The 22101-nt window shown below is 37.2% G+C and overlaps 1 protein-coding gene across 4 annotated transcripts in view; it reads left to right on the top strand.

The window, feature by feature from the left end:
* Nckap1 (NCK associated protein 1) overlaps positions 1-21206 on the top strand; it is a 70000-nt gene extending 48794 nt beyond the window's left edge. For all 4 annotated transcript variants that reach the window (XM_040745697.1, XM_005065112.4, XM_040745696.1 and 1 more), the window contains 13 exons: positions 627-766; positions 2047-2178; positions 4565-4783; positions 5168-5298; positions 5472-5569; positions 7050-7143; positions 11071-11153; positions 11505-11585; positions 13380-13473; positions 15179-15295; positions 15852-15961; positions 19395-19484; positions 20324-21206. In XM_040745697.1, coding sequence (XP_040601631.1) covers positions 627-766; positions 2047-2178; positions 4565-4783; positions 5168-5298; positions 5472-5569; positions 7050-7143; positions 11071-11153; positions 11505-11585; positions 13380-13473; positions 15179-15295; positions 15852-15961; positions 19395-19484; positions 20324-20440 — 1506 coding nt within the window. In that variant the 3' untranslated portion in view covers positions 20441-21206. The remainder of the gene's footprint in view (positions 1-626; positions 767-2046; positions 2179-4564; positions 4784-5167; positions 5299-5471; positions 5570-7049; positions 7144-11070; positions 11154-11504; positions 11586-13379; positions 13474-15178; positions 15296-15851; positions 15962-19394; positions 19485-20323) is intronic.
* Positions 21207-22101: the final 895 nt, after the last annotated feature.

Here is a 22101-nt window from a genome sequence, read left to right as displayed (position 1 = left end):
CCTTGAGTTTTGTAATGGTGGTATTAACATATTAGGTAGAAACCTTTTTCCCTCTCTACTTTTTTTTTTTGCCTTTTCTAATTTTATACCCTTTCCCCACAACTTGTCTGGTTGTGTTTGTTTAATTTTTCTTGCTTTAACTGTTTCTTCAGTCAGTGTTAGAATTAGCCTTAGGAAATATCCTTTCATACTCTGGCTCCATTTGTAAAAATTGCCCCTGTGTTCAAGCTTGCTTGCAATCTAAAAACCTCACCTCTGGCTTCACTCTCAGGACCCTCTTGATAGCTAGAACTACTATAATTTACACTTTATACCCCACTACGTAGCGTGCCCACTAGAACCTGAACAGATTTTGTTTCCTTTTTTGTAGGCCATTCACATAATTATAGTGACTGTTAATATCTCACGAGTGTGTTTTATTTATCTTTTGAATAATAACTTGAATAACCCTTGGCACTTTAATAGGTTCTGCTTTCTTCCATGCTCTGTAGGCCATGTGAGTTGCATGCTCCCCACATTTTTGTCTTTCTGCTTGCCTGTCCAGACTCAGCTAAGGTGTCCTACATTCATTTATACATTTTGAGGAGTTGCTGCAGTAATATAATGTCATTCTTACCCAATTTCAGCTACTGCCTAAGCATTGTGCCAAAACCATCAGTCAAGCAGTGAATAAGAAGTCAAAAAAACAGACTGGCAAGAAAGGGGAACCGGAAAGGGAAAAACCGGGTGTTGAGAGCATGAGGAAAAACAGGCTGGTAGTGACCAAGTAAGCTTCTACCTTGATTGTATCTGTCCTTGTAAAGATTCTTTTCCTGTGGTATTTGATTAACTGTTGATACTTTATTCTAAAATGTAGATTTTTTTCTTTCTTTTTTTTTTTTTTAAGACAGGTTTTCGGGCTGCAGAGATGGCTCAGCCGTTAAAGGCTAGGCTCACAACCAAAAATATAAAGACAGGTTTTCTCTGTGTGACAGCTCTGGCTGTCTTGGAACTCATTTTGTAGACCAGGCTGGCCTCAAACTTAGAGATCCACCTGCCTCTGCCTCCTGAGTGCTGCATCTAAAATGTAGATGTTTTGAAGATACATTACTTTTGCCATTGTTGTGACAAAATGCACAAAAGAAGCAATTTAAGAAGGAAAGGCTTTATTTTGGCTTATGGCTTGAGGGTACAGTCTATCCTGGTGGAGGAGGTGCAGAGCAGGAGTTTGTGGCCCTGGTTTTTGTGCCTGCAGCTAGGAAGCAGGGAGAGTAATGCTGGTGCTCAGCCTGCTTTGGCTTCATTCCCTGGAGCCCCAGCCCATGGAATGACACTGCCCACAGTTAGGCGAGGTCCTCCCACCCCTGTTAACCCAATCTAGAAACTCCTCACAGACACCCCCATGGGTTTATTTCCTAGGTGATTTTTAATCTGTCAAGGCGACAGTCAGTATTAACCCTCACATATGTATGTAACAGATGGTATTTGTCTTGATATGAATGCTAAAGGTCAAGAGTCTATCTCAAACTTTCTGAGGAACAGTGTAAACTTAATTCTTAAGTCAGGTATCAGACTTTTAGCATTTAGTGATATATTAGAATGTATCTGGTATCATTATTTGAAAACAAAAATATGTTAGCCAGCACTATGGGACATTTGTTAAGTTTTTGATTGTTGGGAAGGAAAGCATTAGTGATCAATAATTGGATGAATGTTTTTTGTTAAAATACCCTACTTGTTCTAAGATGAACAAGCCATCGCCACTTTATAAGCAGTGCTCCATCTCCCGGAACAGATCAGCACCGTTAGGAGGAGGTTCCTCTGTCCAGTGCAGAATAAGCACCTCTTCTTGTGGTTGCTCAGTGTGTTCATTATAAGCCGAGTGTAGAGAAACAGGAGTTTTCTGAGAATTGCCTGCTTGAGTTTAACCTAAACATTTTGAGCTGTCACTGTAAGACTAAATAGAAAAATCACATTCTGCAGTATTCTTTATAAGTCTTGCTATTTTTATTAAGCTGATTTGGAATTGCTTATGAAACATTTTAATTGTTTATTACTGTTTTTTAGCCTTGATAAGTTGCACACTGCACTTTCGGAGTTATGCTTCTCCATAAATTATGTTCCAAACATGGTGGTCTGGGAGCACACCTTCACGCCGCGCGAGTATTTGACTTCTCACCTGGAAATACGCTTCACTAAGTAAGAGAGCATGCAGACTGCTGTCGAGCTGTGTTCATTATCTAGTACCCATCTGATACTAGCTTTTATTAGACAAAGTGAGTCGTACTGATGCAGTACGAATAACCGTGGACTGAGAATCATGTTGAACAACTGCTAATGTCAGTTTCTCCCAAGTTTTAATTGTCAAATGCAAACAGTAGGTGATTTGTTGATCTATCTTCAGGCTTACAGATAGGCTGCAGTCAGTAAAGAAAGAACAGAGAAGGAATAAGAAAAGATGCAAGCACTGACTGTCAACAAGTTTCTAGTACTCCTTTGTGCACACCAAGCTATCAGTTCTGAGTGGTTTTACAGGCGTTTGATAATACTGCACAGAATAATAAAAAGAATTCTTTAAGTTCTTTGAATAGTACTTCAGACGACTTAATTGTTAAGGAAGTGTTTATTACTTAATAATTTATAATCTTGAAATTCTTAGCATCTGAAAATTTTGCCAAAGGATTTTCAAAGTTTTATTGTCATTAATGAGTACTATTTCTATTGCTTTATGTTTAGCATTGTGGTAAGGAAATAGTATAAAACTTAAAACTTCAATTAATAAGGCAAGAATACTGCAACAGAGAATAAATAGGACTATATAAAAACAGTATTAAATTGAGTATTGAACCGTTACTCAGCTAGAGAAGTGGCTACTGTTGAACAATGTCTTTTGTTCCCTTTACCAAATCAGATATACTGAGAGTAAAACTCTATCTAGTATTTAGACCCAAGGGACATTATGCCTTCTGGTACTTAACGTTCTTAGCTGGGTGGTGGGAGACTCCTGGGTAGATTCTGAGACTCAGTTCTCAGACCCAGTATTTTCTTTCTATAAATAGTTTGGTTTATAATATGTGGGCATGCAAATGTTCTCCTTTTCCTGAACCTCTGTGTAGTGGTCAGGATCGAGATTAGGGGGAGCAGCTTGAAGTGTTTGTTTTGTTTGGTTTGTTTAGTTTTAATCTTAGCACTCAGCTGCTATATACAAAAATAGCAGTTTTCATCTTGAGTTGGCTTATTTGGGTGTAGTTCTTAGCTTGTTTTGTCTGTTGCCTCAAAAATGGATTTCTACAAAAACAAGTCTAAAATGTTGACACATCAGGGAACTTCTTTAAAAAAGAGAGTAAGGGTTGACAGCATCGCTCAGTAGATGAAAGTGCTTGCTGCTAGGCAAGCAGACACTAGGTAGAAGGAGAGAACTGACTTTACAGCTCTGTGCTCTAACCTCTACGTGTGTAACATGGCACGTATGAGTGCGCGTGCACGCGCGTAAATAAATGTAATTTAAAAAAATTTTAAGAGAGTAAAAAGGACTAATGCAGGAAAAGATTACTTACTTAGAGAAGTGTCTTAAGGTTTCTATTGCTATGCGGTGATACCATGACCATAGCAACTCTTATAAAGGAAAACATTTAATTGGGGTGGCTTACATTTTCAGAGGTTCAGTGCATGATCATGGTGAGTGACATGGTGGCATCCAGGCAGACATGGTGCTAGAGAAGGAAATAAAAGTTGGACATATTTATCCGAAGGCAACTGGTAGTAGCCTGTCTCACTGGGTGTGGCTTGAGACCTCAAAGCCCACCTTCACAGTGACACACTTCCTCCAACAAGGCTACACCGAGTAGTGCCACTCCCTATGAGCTTATGGGGGTCAGTTACATTCAAGCTACCAAAAGTTTTCAAATTTGTGTTTCTTTTCCAGTTTTAATGTGCTGTTTCATTGTCATCTTGTTTTAACTGTTATGTAGTTAGTTGAAAATCAATATTAAGTCAGGCAGGCATTTAAATGCTCGTTCATGTGGTCAACTTCAGATGCAGGATGTATTCCTTCATAAATGCTTAATTAAATTATTTCTATAGCTGTATATTTACATTTCTCTTTAGGTGTTTGGAAACTTTGTTCACTCTAGACAGACTACCTCCAAAAAGTAACTCTTTTTTTAGTTTACTTATGTTTTGAACCTTAGCTTATTTTGTTTATGAAATGTTAGTGATGATAGCTACATAGTCATGTTATTAAATATTGAGATTTTAGTTCGTTCACATAAAATGCAAAATATTTTAGGCAGGAGTGTCACTAAGCTATAGATTAAATAGCTCATCATGCTTGCTATATTAATGCAGTTTTTAAAAGTCCTTTTTATGTTTAATCATTGTCATTAATTTGTATTCTCAGGATGTTTTTAAATTATTTGTATTCCTAGTTCATCATTTTTAGGTTATTAAAATAATCAGTAATTTCATGGCTTAATTTTAAGACTCTTTAAAAATTAATTTTATTGCTCAGTTTACAGTAAATGTTAGCAGATTGAGTAGATTGTATACATAAGTGGGAAAACCTTACCTCTTTTATTATCCCCAGATCAATTGTTGGAATGACTATGTATAATCAAGCTACACAGGAAATTGCAAAGCCATCAGAGCTTCTAACAAGTGTAAGAGCATATATGACTGTACTCCAGTCCATAGAGAACTATGTGCAGATCGATATCACCAGAGTGTTTAATAATGTTCTTCTTCAACAAACACAACACTTAGACAGTCATGGAGAACCAACCATTACAAGTCTATATACAAATTGGTAAGGAACATATTTAGAAATTTTGAATGATGCAAAGTTTTGTTTTGTAATGAACTCCTTAAGAAAATCATTTTGTGCTTAGTGCTTATATATGAATGTATCTGTAGTACATATGTGACTGGTGCCCTCAGATTAGAAGAGAACACTGGATTCCTTGAAACTGGAGTCACAGCCAGTTGTGAACCAGCTTGTAAGTTCTGTGAACCAAACCCAGGTTTTTGAAGAGCTAGCTGTCAGTGCTCTTAACCTCTGAGCCATCTGTCTCTCCAGCATCATGTTCTCATTTATTTTATCAGTTGACTTGAAACTTACATGTAGAGTTGTATACCGTAAAATTTTTGTGTAGACCTTTTCTTCTGGTTATAAATTTACTTTTCTCTTTAGGTACTTGGAAACTTTACTGAGACAAGTCAGCAATGGCCATATAGCTTATTTTCCTGCCATGAAAGCATTTGTGAATTTACCCACAGAAAATGAATTAACATTCAATGCAGAAGAATATTCTGACATATCAGGTAAATATTGCATTACTAATGAAGAAAGCCTGATTGTTTTACATGATAACTTGATTTGACTTGGTTGTTTTGACTATTAATATTTGGTTTGTAAGATGAGGTAGTGTATTGTGTCATTGTTTCTTAATATATTTGCTCTGTCAAGAAACTGAAATCAATTCATTTCCTTTCAGAAATGAGGTCATTATCAGAACTCCTAGGCCCATATGGGATGAAGTTCCTAAGTGAGAGTCTTATGTGGCATATTTCATCACAAGTTGCTGAACTTAAGGTACATAGCCTTTATCAACCCAGCTCGCTGTCCTTGTTTGAAGTGTTAGGGTTTGAACCTATGACCTCACATGTGTTAGGAATTGCTCTACCAACTGAGCTGCATCTCCAGCTCTTTTCTCACTTTTTATTTTGAAATGGGGTCTTAGTAAATTTCCCAGGCTGGTCTCAAACCTCCTGAACCAGCCTCCCAAATAGCTAGTATTCTAAATGTAGGCTGCCAAACCTGACTTTAAACAGTAATTCTTTTAAAACATTGCAAGAGTGTGAAGAAACATAGAATTTTAAATTAATCAACATGTAAGTAGAATTAAAGCACTTGCAGAGCCTCTCAGTGGTATCTTAGCTTAGTTAGAGGTGAGAAAGCAAGAGGTCTAAAAAGATGAATTAACTTGCAAAAGGGTCTGAGTTCAGGTTTCTAGTGTTTTTTTCAGTCAAGCCTTAGTAATGTTGCATAGTCATACTTTTATTTGATTATGTTCAGAATTCCATATTGTGACATGAACATTAATTAGATTATTGGTCATGTTAGAGATTGAATGCAGGGTGTCTCACGTGGTAGGCAAATGCTCTACCACTAGCTACATAACTGGTGTTTTACTTAGTATTACTAAAATGCAATGATGAAACATCGTGAACGAAAGCAAGTTGGTTTATACTTCCATATCTTAGTCCATCACTGAAGGAAATCAATATAGGAACTCAAGCAGGGCAGGAACCTGGAGGATGCTGCTTTCTGGCTTGTTTCCCATGGCTTGCCCAGCCTGCTTTCTTATAGACCCCAGGACCACCAGCTCAAGGGTGGCACCACCCACAATGGCTGGGCCCTCCCTCATCATTCACTAATTAACAAAATTCCATACAGCCAGATGTTATGGAGACATTTTCTGAATTGAGGTTCCCTCCTTTCAGGTGACCCTAGCTTGTGTCAAGTTGGCATAAAACTAGCCAGCACACCCAGCTTAGTGTGTTATCTTTTATCTTACATCCTTTAAGCTGGGTGAAAAATCTTTAGGCTGGCTAGTGTTTAAATAAAGATATTAAAGCCAGCAACATGTTAAATTACCATTTTATCATTTTAGGACTATGTCAGCGCTAAGATGAACTATATTGAATAAGTATGCATATATATTTATAAAATGACTGTAGATCTTGAGGGAATTTGAATTTGGGTCGCTGAAACTTTTGAACTTACCAGACTAGAAAGGCATGTTTTATAGCACTATTGTGCGTCTAAGCATAGGATGGTCCTTATTCTTGGCACTTACCTCTGCTGAGCTTTCCTGACTTCTTCTTGAATTGGAAAGCATTAATCTTAATATAAACAATTTTGAGATTTTTTATTAAGAAAATTGTATAGCATACAACATCTGGACTTCATGAATTTTGTTTTTATTTTCCTATTGTAACTCACAAGCAAATTCTTATGTCAGTGACACAAAGGTCTGTGCCTGACTTGGGCTCTTTCTTTCATTTTTTAGAAACTTGTGGTGGAGAATGTTGATGTGCTGACACAAATGAGGACCAGCTTTGACAAGCCAGACCAGATGGCGGCACTCTTTAAAAGATTATCCTGTGAGTAGCTTGTGGTACTTTCTATAAACATCTGAAAGATCTAGTCAAATTTGCAAAATAAATGCAAGCCACAAATTATGCAAAGTGATCATTAGCATATGAAGAGAACTAGAAATAAATTACAGTCAATGGAACTTTTCAGTATATATCTACTTCAGTTCTTTGTTTTTGGTCTTGGTTTTGTTTTGGGGGTGGGAGCAGAATCTTAACCCAGGCTGACCTTAAACTCAAAGGTCTGCTTGCCTCTGCTTTCTGGTTTTACTTCAGAAATGTTTGACTGTGTTTTTAGTGTGTGTTGATTATTAGCAAATATTGCTATTAGTGAGTTCTTGAACCTATTACATTTAATATAGTAAGTCTACATTAATTAGACTACAAGATAATTAACTTCAGAGTCTGTAACTTCCTAAAAGTCAGCTTCCCTAAAATGTCCAGACACTGAGTGAAGGCTGTGGTGTATATTGACAGGTGTTATGCCTCTAACTGTGACCGCAGGTAGCTCAGGTTACCTCAGCAGCCCCTGTCTCTCTGTTGTCTACTTCATCCTCCTAAACTCGCAGCCATTCCTGCCACCATAGAATACAATCCTGTCTGGCTTCTTTCACTTAGCATGTTTTTTGGATTCATCTATCTGTGCTGTTCACTGAGTTCATAATTTGTTTCCTTTTTTTGCTAATTACTGTTCTATTGCATGAAAACGCCGAGTCTATCATTTACAGCTTAAAATTTTCTTTAAATATCTTCTTGAAATTGATAAGGTAACTATACCTTACTTACAATGGTAAAGGTTTTCACAGCATTAAAAACTTAAACAATCAAACCAGGCATTGGTAGCGCACGCCTTTAATCCCAGCACTCTGGAGGCAGAGGCAGGAGGATCTCTAGGAGTTCGAAGCCAGCCTGGTTTGTGTTTTATTAGAAAAAGAAAAGATGTACTTGAGAGAGGCTTCTTGGAGCTGATTCCAAAACACTCTTGTCCTTGTCCCTCTCTTAAGCTTCCTTCACTTCATATTCAGAAAGCCAGGAGCTTGCCTCAGAGTCAGCAAGTCATTGTGTTAAAGAGACAAGGTATTATGGCTTATTACAAGTAGCTATGACTTGGGAGTCAGTTCGGAACTTGGTTTTTACTTTAGGGTTTCTGTGTCACTCAAGCAGATTTCATACATCCTGGGTTCTAACTTTCTGTCCTCTGGCAGTCTCTCTTGGAGCTAGACTACCACCTGATTCTAGACCATTCTCTTCTAGCTTTCTGCCATGATTCTTCCTTTCAAACATTTAATTCATTCCCTTTTGTCCTCCTACATGCTTCTGCAGAACAATATTTAAGAGGGTGATCTCACTGCAAATTATTCCACAGTAGTCTTGGAGTTTGGAGCTCTGTGTCCCAGTGTTCCATTCCATTGGTGGTCTTGTGTTAGTCACTGAAACCCAAGCTTCTCACTCTCTTATTTGCCCTTTTACAAACTGTGGTTAGTGAAGCTGAGAGAGAGAGAGAGAGAGAGAGAGAGAGAGAGAGAGAGAGAGAGAGAGAGAGAGAGAGAGAGAGAGAGAGAGAGAGAGAGAGAGAGAGAGAGAGAGAGAGAGAGAGAGAGAGAGAGAGAGAGAGAGAGAGAGAGAGAGAGAGAGAGAGAGAGAGAGAGAGGAGAGAGAGAGAGAGAGAGAGAGAGAGAGAGAGAGAGAGAGAGAGAGAGAGAGAGAGAGAGAGAGAGAGAGAGAGAGAGAGAGAGAGAGAGAGAGAGAGAGAGAGAGAGAGAGAGAGAGAGAGAGAGAGAGAGAGAGAGAGAGAGAGAGAGGAGAGAGAGAGAGAGAGAGAGAGAGAGAGAGAGAGAGAGAGAGAGAGAGAGAGAGAGAGAGAGAGAGACTGACTTGGCAGCATGTCCCTTCTGCAGTTCTTGTTCAGCCTTTCTTCGTAGTCCTCCTTTATGTCAACTAGGATGAAATTTTTTTCAGACAATTCTTTGTTCTTTGTTTTTTTTTTCAATCATTTCTTTCCTCTGGTAGAAACACTTCCTTAGTTTTTTGTGCATCAATTTTATTGAGTGTCTGCTAATCAGTTAGTCATCAGGCACTAACATACTGTAGACAAATAAAAAGATGAATAGATTTCTTTTACTTTATGTGGAACTTACCATGTATTTGTATCATTTTTAACATTTATCACATTTAGCTCATATTATTCTTACTTATATTGCTTAATAAAGCATTTATAGTGAGAGTTTAAATTCTTAGTAAGTTCAAACAAAATACCTCAGTTCCTGCATTTCAATTTGCATCTGAGGTTTTCTGTACACCTCTTTCTAGAAAATTGGTTATTTGAATTTTTTCTAACATAAATGCAGTCATATTTTAGAGGCTTGTGTGTATATGTGATATTTAAGTGAATGCGTATTCCGATACGCATGCTCAGGGCCCCAAGGCTTATGTTGGGTGTCCTGCTCAGTTGTTTCTCCATGTTACGTTTTTGAGACAAGATTTTCCCAGAACCTGGAGCTCACCAGTCATAGAAGACGGCTGGCCTGTGGCCACGCCATAGCATGAGAATTACATGAGTACGCAACCATGCCCAGCTTTTACATGGGTGCTCAAAATCCAAACCCACACTTTACCCACTGAGTCTTCTCCATGGCCTCTTCTTCTCTTATCTGTTTAGATTGCTTGCACTGAAGCCCAGATTTTTTTTCTATATTTATGTTATTACATAGTCCATTGCCTTGTATAGGGTATTTAATAAGATATTCCTTTGAATCCCACTCTTATTTTGTTAGGACAGTTTGAATATTAAGTATGTAATAACCATTTTCAGAGTTATTTTCTCTGAGCAATATGCGTGTAATCAAGGCCATCACCATGACTTCTAGTAACTTAGCTCTGTGCCTCCTGCTCAGAATCTCCATCCAGCACTGACCAGCATGACCCCGCTTAGCTTCTGAGTTCAGAGGTGTTCAGTGGTCTATCCGTAGACCTGCTTATGAGCTCAGTAAGCAATTGTTCCATTTTTGCCCACAACTGAAGAATTTTCTCCAGGGGGTTAGAGAGATTAACTCAGCAGTTAAAAGGTACTTGCTGTTCTTGCAGAGGACTGGAGTTTGGTCCAGGTTCTCAATCCCCTCATTAATGGACAAACTGCCTTTAACTACAGCTCCCAGTTGCAGGGTATCTGACACCTTCTGGCCTCCTTGGACACCTACACACTTAGGTCACACAGAGAGACTCACAGAATCATACAGAGAGACTCACAGAAATGAAAAGGATGTTAGGCAGTGGTGGTACATACCTTTAATCCCAGCACTTAAGATGCAGGTGGTTCTTTGTGTTCAAGGCCAGCGGGTCTGCAGAGTGAGTTACAGCACAGCCAGGAGTACACATGGAAACTCTGTCTCAACCACCCCCCCAGCAGGTCTGCAGAGTGAGTTACAGCACAGCCAGGAATACATATAGTAACCCTGTCTCAACCCTCTCCCCCCCCCCCCCCCCCGGCACATAAAAGGTTCACACATGCAGGTAAAACACCCATACACATAAAATAAAGTAAAAATTTAGGAAATCATAAAATAATTTATTCAGAGTTCCTGTACCATCTGAGGGTTTAACTCCTAACCATCCTAATGGCCTTTCTCCCCAGTTCTCTCCTTCTGCCTGCCTCTGCCAAGTGTATGAGGGAGATTACATATTAAAGATCTTGATGAATGTCAATCTTCTAATACATTTAAAAGAACAGAGTTTTAATATGTGTGTGTGAATTGATAAATAATTTACAATTTAAATATTGACTATCAATGCATCTGCCTGTTTAAACACTTGTTGAGTCAAATTACAATTAGTCATGGAATTTATTCCTGAAATTTTGCTTTTTGAGAATTTTATCCTAAGTTAAGAAGAAAGTCAGTTTATGTTTTATTTTATCTTCTCCCCTTCCTTGTAATGTAGCTGTTGACAGTGTCTTGAAAAGGATGACCATAATCGGCGTTATTTTATCCTTCCGGTCACTGGCACAAGAAGCACTGAGAGATGTAAGAAATCATTTCCATATCATCTTTTTCCAAAAGTTAAAATTCACAGCAGTAGTAAGAGTAAAATTCCAGTTTGCATAGTGATGGTAAATAAAGTACATTTTTTGTTTGGTATTGAAATTTGGTTAATACACCATTTCAGCTTTGCCCTGCATCGAAGTGTTACTTTTGAACTATGCTAATCTTAACCCTAAATACATATCAGTTTTATGCATTTTGGCTTTTTAGAAAGGTTCAGTGAAGTAGATAATATGTTTTTGGTGAAAACATGACCTTATCAATTGGGAGTATTTCATAAATATATAGGCTGCATGAGTACTGACCCTGTGTTTTTGTTCATTTCCTGCCTAGGTTTTGTCCTACCACATTCCTTTCCTCGTGAGTTCCATTGAAGATTTCAAGGACCACATTCCAAGGGAAACTGACATGAAGGTAGAGCTTTTGTAGTTTTAAAGTGAGGTGTTCAAGATACATGTGAAATAAAGTGGTAACAAACCTGAAAATAGCATGCATGCCTGTGCTGTTGCTTCTCTGATCTCTCAGCACCAAAAACTTGCATTTTGAAAGTCAGTCTTCTTTAATCAACCAAAAGTACATAAAATTTGTTAAAAATTAATCTTTTTCTTGCATGGTCATAAAGCAGCAAGATGAGTTGTTTTAAATTCTGTTGTAATCAATTTTAAAAATAAGTATTTAAAAGTCTTGAAATAATAAAATAATAAAAAGATTGCTATTTGCTATAGTCTAATCAAAACCAGTTTTCTTTCGCATCATTTTTTGATGACTATAAGACAGGAAGTCAATAGCTTTTTACAGATCCATAGTTATTTTAAAATTTTTGATCCATGTGATCCAACGGGTTTAATCTTGCCGGGCGGTGGTGGCGCCCGCCTTTAATCCCTGCACTCGGGAGGCAGAGGCAGGCGGATCTCTGTGAGTTCGAGGCCAGGCTGGACCGATAGCCTCCAAAACAATACAGAGAAACCCTGTCTCATAAAAACCAAAAAAAAAAAAAGAGGATGGCACACATTGTTGATGGATCTCTATGACTTCCTAGAGAAAGGTTTATTTATAAAGGATCCTGTGTCCATTTTTAAACCATGTTGTCATCTGTGTGTAGAGTTTTCACCTTTGCCTGGCTCTAGTGGTTGAACTCGAGTTGCTAGGCTTATGCAAGTGCCTTTTCATCATTGGCCCACATCATTTTACTTGTCATAATTTGTACATTTCTCCCACTGAATTATCTTTCCAGTTTCTTAATAGTATCCAACAATCACAGAACTCTAATTTCAGTGTACTTGAGCTTGTCTATTTTTTCTTTTGTTTGTAGTTTTACTATCAAATTAGATAAACATCATCTTGACAAAGGCCATCAAGATTTATGCCTGTATTTTCTTACAAACTTTGTAAAATTTTAGCTTTTATGTTTATGTTCTTGAGACATTTTGAATTTGTGTTTGTATGTGGTGAGCAGTTGTGTGTCTCTGGAACTTAGTGCATAGTTGTTTCCATTTGTCTATGGTTTATTAACAGTAATATCAAAGATAACTAATTATGTGCACAGTTTTTAACTAAAGTATCAGTCAGCCTGAATAATTGAAGTTCATGTATGATGTAGAAAATAACTTGCCAGACATTGCTTTATCATATTTTTAAGTTAGTGTTTTCTTAAAATTTTCTGTAATTAATTTGCTATGTTTATAGATTTGATTAAGCATTGAATTCCTAAAAATTTTCCTTAAATTACGGTGGACTTAAGCATAAGTTCAGTAATATTAATTCACTTTTGTTTGTTTTTTCCTCTCTTGGCTTTTACTATAGCCCAGGCTGAGCTGGAACTCATTCTGTAGCCAAGGCTGGCCTTGAACTCTGAAATGTTGATAGTATGGGTGTGAGCCACTACAGCTGGCTTCATTGATTCATTTCTTTTGACTTAATATTTTACATCCATGTTTCCAAGAGTAATAGTAACTTTCGAGTGATTCCATGGAACTTGCCATAGAGGGACTGACTCAAGTCTTGTTTGTCTGCACCATGGGAAGTTAGAAGTCCTAGCAGTGTTGATCATTGTCCAGTGTAGGTTAGCGATCCCTGTTTCAGCCAAGTTGCTGAAATCCTCTAATATGTAGGCAAACTGATTTAAACCATAAATATTTTCTTACTAAAGTAAACTTTCTCAGAAGTTTGTTAAAATACTGATTCTTTGTAACTCTTGTATTTTGTCAGGTTGCAATGAATGTGTACGAGTTATCATCAGCTGCTGGATTACCATGTGAGATTGATCCTGCCTTAGTCGTAGCTCTTTCCTCACAAAAATCAGGTAAAATGCATTAACAGATATGTAGTATTCCTATTAAAAGTATAGAGCAGCCGAGGTGTGCGTGTGGTATTTACTTTTGCAAATGTCTTCTTAGTATTAACATCAAGGTAGAAAAACAAAATGCCTTACTTTTCAGAGGCTTTCTTTGGCATGTCCATTACATATATACTGTCTGAGCCGTATTACCAGATGAGGCTGTTAAAGCTATTTAGTGTAGATAGATGCATCAGTAAAGAGGAACAACACCATTTCAGCTTCAATGAGCTCAGGGAGGAGGAAGAACCACATAGAAACTGAGGTGGAAGGACCAGTGGAGTTAGAGAAAAACAAACAAAAACTGGGAAGAAAGCTCCCAAGAAAGTGGAAAGGGCGTCATCAGCTGTGCAGCCTCAATGAGCTATAATGATGAATGAGATCAGTGTCAGTGGAGTTCCAGTGCAGCAGCGCTCAGATGAATGCAGAATGGGGACTGCAGATACTAAGTTAGAAACAGCTCTGTCAGGAACAGGGACATCAGGTTAGAGGTAGGAGGAAAACAAGGCTTTGTTGTTGTCTTGGGAATCACAAGTAGGCCCTGCACATTCCACACTTGAGCTATACCCCAGCTTATGAGAAGGTCTTCTGAGACAGAGAAGTTAAGAACATTTGTAAGCTAGTGGAAAGCTGTCCTTATGATAGCCAGGAAGTTGGAAACTAGTGTCCCATTTTAATCAGAATAGATAGTCATCATAAAAAGTTTAGAAATATTAATGACCATTTAGAAATTTTAAGGACAGTCTTTTGAAACCAAAAATGTTCCATATAATTCTAGATTTGTCTAAGGTGTAAGTAAATTTTGCTTTGTTTTTATTGAAATGCCCTTCTCTACTCTTTATCTTAGTTTGTACATTTATGTGTATGAGTGCCTCGCCTACACTTACATATCCACCATGTGCATGCCAGGTGCCCAAGGAGTGAAAAAGAGGGCATCAGCCCTTGGAGGGGAGTTAGAGATGGTTGTGAACCACCTTGTGGGGTTTGGGAACTGAACCCAGGTCCTCTGCAAGAGTAGCAAGTGCTCTTAGCCACTGAGCCATCTCCAGGCCCCTTTTCAGTTCTTTTGAACCAAAATAAAGTCTTGAGTTCTTTAGTTTTCTTACTAGTTACACTTTGTTTTCATGATTCAAATAATTTATTGTTGCTTATAGGTGCTTTTTATGATCAACAAAAAATTTAAAATATTATGTGGTTTGTTTTTTTTGTTTGTTTTTTCCTGTGATCAATCCATAGTTACATATAATTACAAACTGTAGGGTAACTAGAAGTTCTCAGGTATCAGGTAAGAAGTCAAGAGCTAGAGAGTTTATTGTCTTAACTATAGAGTATACTAGATATTCTCATTCGTAACTTCTCCTGTTTTCTAGAATGGATAAATAGGTAATGCAATCCCCTTTTCAATATTGATAGTCTTTAAGCAATTATTTTAAGTGATATTCATAGCTATCTTAGGAAAAGAAAGGGATTCCTTTCTTTCAGTAAATTTTCAGATGAGATAGAAAAATTTATAAATAGCAACATACATGATGTTCTCATAATTTTTCATCAGTTTTCAGTTAGGGAATTTAGATTAAAATTTTTATTGCCTTTATTTTTTTCTAGGTTAGATTATTAACTTTTAAATAATCTTGAAGAAAAGCTTGATTTTTATTCCTCATTGTTTCTTTAGAGAACATTAGTCCAGAAGAAGAATATAAGATTGCTTGTCTCCTGATGGTCTTTGTAGCAGTCTCCTTGCCTACACTGGCCAGCAATGTGATGTCACAGTACAGCCCTGCTATAGAAGGTACCTGGCTCAAACTTGTTGGGACCCTGAAAGATCATTGGTTTTAATATTGTATATAATTTTGCTTTAGGTAATCTATGTTCTTTTCTGACAAAATATAGATTAACTTCTGCCAAATAGTAGCTTTGCAATGGACATCTGTTTCCTTTATGAAGTTGTAGTTTTCTGAAATATGAACTGTGTATAGGTCAGCTCACAGTACAGCAGAGGATGGTGTGCATGCCCAGATCATGGGGTGATTTTAGGGATTGAGAGACATCATGCTGTAAAGCAACTTAGCCTTCATCATGTACATTTCCAAAGTGTGTATCTAAGTGTTACATCTTTCAAGAGTGCTTACCTGCAATGAAATACTGCCCTGATCATTACTTGCATCCTTGCTGTGATATTTAAAAACACTCAGTGCTTATAAAAGGAAAAGAGTAAATCACTTTGCATCATAACTTCTAGTTATACTGCTATTGTTGTAGCCTGAGGAGTCATTAAGACTTGTCTTCTGTGTGTTACAAAATTTTGGGGTCACACAAACTACAAAATCCTGTTTGTACTTTCTCAGGGCACTGCAACAATATACATTGTTTGGCCAAAGCCATCAACCAAATCGCTGCAGCTTTGTTTACAATTCACAAAGGAAGTATTGAGGACCGACTTAAAGAATTCCTGGCGGTATGTCTATTCAAATATCAGAACTCGCTGCATTCACAAAGAAAAACAAAATTTATTTAACAGTAAATTCCCGTTGCTTTTACATTTTGTTTAGTGTTTGTTTTTCAGTGATATTCTTGTCTCAATTTATTAAATAAATAAATATTGCTCATTTTTTAATGTTTTATATTTGGAAAGAGAACAGGTTAGATCAAGTTTATCATTGTTTTCCCTCCAGCTTAGATGTCTTTTTGCTTAAACTAATGTTTGGACTAGAGGTTTTCTTCACATTGGAAAGATTTTTTTTCCTTTAAAGAAAAATGGAAGCAAAGAAAGATAATGTATCCTTTAAAACATACAATTTACGCCGGGCGTTGGTGGCGCATGCCTTTAATCCCAGCACTCGGGAGGCAGAGGCAGGCGGATCTCTGTGAGTTCGAGGCCAGGCTGGACCGACAGCCTCCAAAACAGAGAAACCCTGTCTCGTAAAAACCAAAAAAAAAAAAAAAAAAAGATACAATTTACTCATTTCCATTTACTTAGATAAAGATCACAAATGCCAACAAACCCCACAATAGAAGTGCTACTTGAGAGCTGTGATGTAATACCTGTACCTTGACTAATGGTGAGGCAGAGATAGGATTACAAGTTCCAGGCTGGACAGCCTGGGCTAAAGGGTAAGAACGTCTCTCAAAAGAAACAAGGGGCCAGAGAGATGACGCATCAGTTAAGATTATTTGCTTCTCAGACCTAAATACAAAGCCCACAACAACTGTAACTCCAGTTCCAGGGGATCAGACACTCTTGCCCGTGTGGGCCCTACTGGCACACAAATGGCATATTCAGGCTCTCACATGTAAAAAAAAATAAATAAATACTTAAAACAGTAGCAAAAGGTATTTTCCTTACTTCCCGTTATTTAAAGAAATGCTATTAATGAGTGCAAGTTCAATTAAAAAATATGATTTGTGGAGCTGTAGAGATAGCTCAGCAGTTGAGGATGCTTAATGCTCTACCAGAGGACCCAGGTGCAGTTCCCAGCCCCCCCATCAGACTTTTCACAGTTGCCTCTTAACTCCAGTTCTCAGGGTCAGATGCCCACCTATACACAAACTCATGCAGGCATAGACATACACACATAAACAAAAGTAAATGAAAGCATAAAAAAGTGACTTGCTGCCAAAAGAGAGTAATGTTAAATTTGTCTGTCCGACATGGTTTTATGCAATTTTGTTCCTCCGGCAGCATATCTTCTTCATAATTTGCTTAAAGATAAGAGGTCAGGCAAAAAACTCTATAGAGTATTTGAGTTTTTTCTTTGTTGAAAAATCTTGTCAGCTTTTAAATTTTATATATATTACTGCAGCGGTAATTTAAGGACAAAACTTAAGTTTGAAAATAGTATTACAATTCAGTTTTTTTTTTTTTTATTTGCTGCATTTTGTCCCGGGTTTAATGTCCTCCTTGCAGTTACTATAATTCAAACCCAATACGAAGTTGTCTTCTTATTTAAAAGCTGAAAAATACATATTAAATTTAGCTTATAAGATAATTCATTCAAAGTCTCCCACCCCAAGTGGGTACCTAAAACCAGAGGTAGGACTGAACCACATATATACATGTACACTAGCTACACACAGTAAACTATTAAAGCATAATAAATTGTTGGTAGAAATGATAGAAAAGGTTTACCTTTTACCATCCCTTATACTATAACAAAAGTTAGGGGACTGTGGTCTTTCAGTATTCTTTGTTGTAGTGAGTTCACCTTGTGATACTGAGGTGACAAGGGTGTGGGTGAGATACGTGAAGGTGAATGTTATAGACACTGGCATAACTAACATGAGGGTGGGTGTTGATTTTTGACAGTGCTTCAAAGGCAGGACCCTCTGCTATGGATGATAGTGATCATTAAGCTAGGAGAATGTCATCATAACATGCTACCAAAAGAGAGTGGTGCTAAGTCTACCATCAGATGTGGCTTAGTGTAGTTCTTGGACATTAGTAGCAGATAATGTTGATAGCTGGGGATTCTCAATAGTCTTTAACAGAAACCTTTTGGAAGAATATTGTAATCAGCAGTTACTATCTGTTCTCAGGAAGCCTTTAAAATAACTCATTCATCACTGTTGAGTTCCTCATATTGTTTCTAGTTTTTAAGCCATTGCAGGTTTAATGAATGATACTGTGTCCATAATAACAAATAGTTTTCAGCACTGTATTGTGTCCAGGTAAGGGTTTGTTTGAATTGCTAGTTGATTACAATAAAATACCAGGGAGGTAGATTTAACCATAATAAGCTAACTAATACTCTAGTCAGATTGAAGCACACCGCATTAAATTCCCTCCCTCCCTCTTTCCTTCCCTCCCTCCCTTCTTCTCCCTCCCTCCCTCATCATTACTAGGTTTTTTTTTTTTTTTTTAGAAGGGTCTCTATGTAGTCCTGGCTGTCCTGGAACTCAGTATATAGACCAGGCTAGCCTCAAACTCATAGAGATCCACCTGCCTGACCCAGCATTACATTTTCATTGACTCTTTGCAGAAGTTCAGGATGGTCAGATGTTGTCTTACCCTTCTTCCAACATGTTTTCTAGTTCTGGAATGTGTGTGAACAATTATGACTGTTGCCCACACTCTGGTTTTGTTTTTATTTCTGAGGTCCTTGTATCCATCACTCTGTACTGTGGCATATACTGTAGTTATATCCTTCAATTTGACATGTAACAGCAACACCAGAACAGATTTCCTTCTGTAGATAGATTGGATTTTTCTGGAGATTTCAGAGTCATGGCAGAAACTTCCTTTCTGTGAGGATCTCTACATTTTCACATGAAGGAAAGACTTACTGCTCCTCCTTGACTGTACAAGTGCGAGCAGTGCTGCTGGTGTGTGGGCACCATTATATAGCAAGGGTTGCTTGTACATACCAACTGCATTGCCATGTCATTCATCAAGTAACTGGTGACCAAGTGAAAGCAGGCAGATGGATATGCTGGGCAGAGGGACGACTCTGTTCCCAGGGAAGATGGAGCAAAATCATACAAGATTCCATCTACTTAGAATGGCATAGAATTCAAATTTGGGAACTGATTATTAGAAATTAGAAAATTCTAGAATTTTCTATTTTGTTTTCCAACCATGGTTGGCCAACAAAAGCAAAACCATTTGTAAAAGGAAGGACTGCTGTATAGTTATTATAGATATTGGGAAGGGAGAAAATAATTGGGATCATCTTAAGAAACAAACTTGAGGAAAATGTCAGTTTTAACGAGTATTTGAATATATATATATATATACACATACCATAGTTATTAGTTGATGTAAGGTCTCTAGCTCATATATTATACATTGACTAATTGAAGCTTGTTGGGGGGTCAGACTATGCTGAGAATGAACAAGTACGTGAGCAGCATTTTATTGCCAACCTCACTGATTACATGTATATACTTTTAAGCTTGCATCCTCAAGTCTACTGAAAATCGGCCAAGAAACAGATAAAACTACAACAAGAAATAGAGAATCTGTTTATTTGCTACTGGATATGGTATGTCTTATTTCAATTTAATTAACTTTTACTGATGACAAAAAAATGATTCAGTCCTTAACACGTGTCTTATTGGCAAGTGAAAGTTTTGTTGGTGTTTCATTTTGTTTTTGTTTCTTTTGCAATTTTTGGATTTTCTCATTTCTTATGTTCACTCCACCCAAACCGTACACTTTTTTAAAATTCCTGCAAAAACTGAGCTCACTCCCAGGTACCAATAGGTCCGTCATAGGAACTAGGAACTAGTAAGACCAAAGGTAAGTACTAGCTGTGTGATGTCCTGTAAGGATGTATGCAGGCCTTGTATTTTCCTGTTATGTCAAGTTCGGTTCTCTGAGCTTCCCCATGGCTGTGGTTGTGAATCTGCCGAGATGCTCTTCTCAGACTGGTTCCCTTAGCCTTGGAGAATCAGCAGAACTCATAGCTTCAGTGTTTTCTCAGATGATCTTTCCAATCACACAGGCATATTTTCTTTTTCCTTTTGAACATTAGAATTTACTGCTCTCCATTTAATTATACTTGGTTTTATTGTTTTTCCTTTCCTTTCTAGCTTCATTTTGAGTCTCTTGAAATTTGCCATTACATTTTAAATATTTTTTACTCATTTTTATCTTTAGAGAATTGCTGAGAATTTATGTTCCATCTATTCCTATTGATTAATTGATAAACTTGAAAGTCCCATTTTAAAGTATTTTGATAGAATTCACTATTACACCTTTGTATTTTAGATTTTGAAATAAAATAGTTTGTGTCTGTTTCTAATAAGAAAAATATAGAGTTGTTTACTACTCCCATTGAGTGAGTAACTTGAATTTTGGCATGTTTTTTTACTTTTCCAGATTGTACAGGAATCACCATTCCTAACAATGGATCTCTTGGAATCTTGTTTTCCTTATGTATTGCTGCGAAACGCATACCATGCTGTCTACAAACAAAGTGTTACATCTTCTGCATAGAATACTTACTCAAGACAAGCACGCGTTTTTGTTGCCTTGTTTTATCTGTAAACTGTGGAACTATTTTACCTTAAAGCCTGAAAACAGTTTTGTGGATCAAATTTTCTTCATGCCATTGTATTTTCTGATCATTGGCTTCCTAATATGGTTGTACTATGGTATACTTGGTTGATTTAGTTGCACATTCTCAAAACTCAGTGAAATTCTATGATTTTAGAGTATCATTTGTTTGAAATACCATAACACTATGTTTTTGATAACTGATAATGAAAAAAACTTGCTTGTTTATTTCTGAAAATGAATTGTATTTAGTGATTATTTTAGATAGTGATATGATAGCACTCATCTGTGTGTAAATTATTTCATATAGGGAGAGTTCTGACCTGTACCTATGGTTCTTACTGAGATCAAGACTGGATGTCCATTTCTGTGATGCTTACAAATACATTTCCACTTTATTTTGACCATTTGCCAAACTAAATACTCTAACACTGTTTAACCTTAGAAATGTTAGACAGCTTGAGCATTGGAAGCAGACTCTGAACTTCTCAGACAGCACATTTGCTGTTGCCTGTAGAAAGCCTACTGACAGTCTCATCCCACACCGCCCGGTTGGCATAGCACCACCATGTACCCTGCTGTATAATAGACAACCAAGACACTTGTCAACTATTGATACAGGTGTTAGTCCCAAACCACTTTTTATATGTTTTAAATTTTGAAATTCAAGTGTATCTGCCATAACATAAATAAACTCTAGACTGTATCAAATTTTGAATTATTTCTTTAAGATCTTTGGAAATTTATTCAACAAATTGAAATTTTTAGTTTAAACTTTGTTTAAAGTAAACATAGGTTTAAGAATTTCTTAGAGCATTTGGTAGCAGATCCATTATTACATAATTTGTTTAAATTAGAAAATATTCCATTGGAAAAAAATCTGAAATTAGGAAAAAAGACTACATGACACTGTTTTAAAGAACTAACAGAAAGCATGTGTGTGCGTGTGTGCATGGTCAGTGGCTTGCTAAGTTTATCTGTTACCAAGTGGAGTTGTTGAAGAATAAGGAAAAATGGAGTGACCATGGAGCTAGTGCTGTGTTGGTAAGGACTGTTGTTAAGGGTCAGTACTGGGTGGAGGGTCACAGAGTGCCTCTGCATTGGGGTCACGTGGACAGTAGGGCATCACATTCAGTTGTGCCTTCTGAGTGATGTAAGACAGCCTCTTCAGCTCTGTAAAGCACAGAGAGCTGCTGTTCATACTGCTTATATACACTGCTAACATTCCTTCCAAACTCATTAAGCCACTCATGTAAGATACTTTGTAATTGCTTTCAACTCATGCTAAGGGTGCCACCAGATTGTTAAGATTTCTTTTTATCCCTTAGTGACTAACCAGTAAACACAATTCCCCTTCAATGTGGCTTGAATATTTCTTTATTGATGCTGATAATAATTTTATTGAGGCACTCTCGTAAACTTTATATGTTACTCAATATTTTCAGAGAAAACAACATCGGTCCTTTTCAAAATACCCTGTATTTAGAAAAAAACAGTACAACGTTGATGTTTTCTTATGCATTTACTGTGTTATACAATAACATGAAAAATACCCATAAACGTTGGGGTATGTCTGAGTATTCATGTTTCCCCAAGCTTCA

The sequence above is a fragment of the Mesocricetus auratus genome, unplaced genomic scaffold, assembly GCF_017639785.1.
Source record: "Mesocricetus auratus isolate SY011 unplaced genomic scaffold, BCM_Maur_2.0 Super-Scaffold_100004, whole genome shotgun sequence".
Taxonomy (NCBI): domain Eukaryota; kingdom Metazoa; phylum Chordata; class Mammalia; order Rodentia; family Cricetidae; genus Mesocricetus; species Mesocricetus auratus.
Note: the sequence above shows the minus strand (reverse complement) of the source record. Positions and strands in the feature narration are given on the sequence as shown.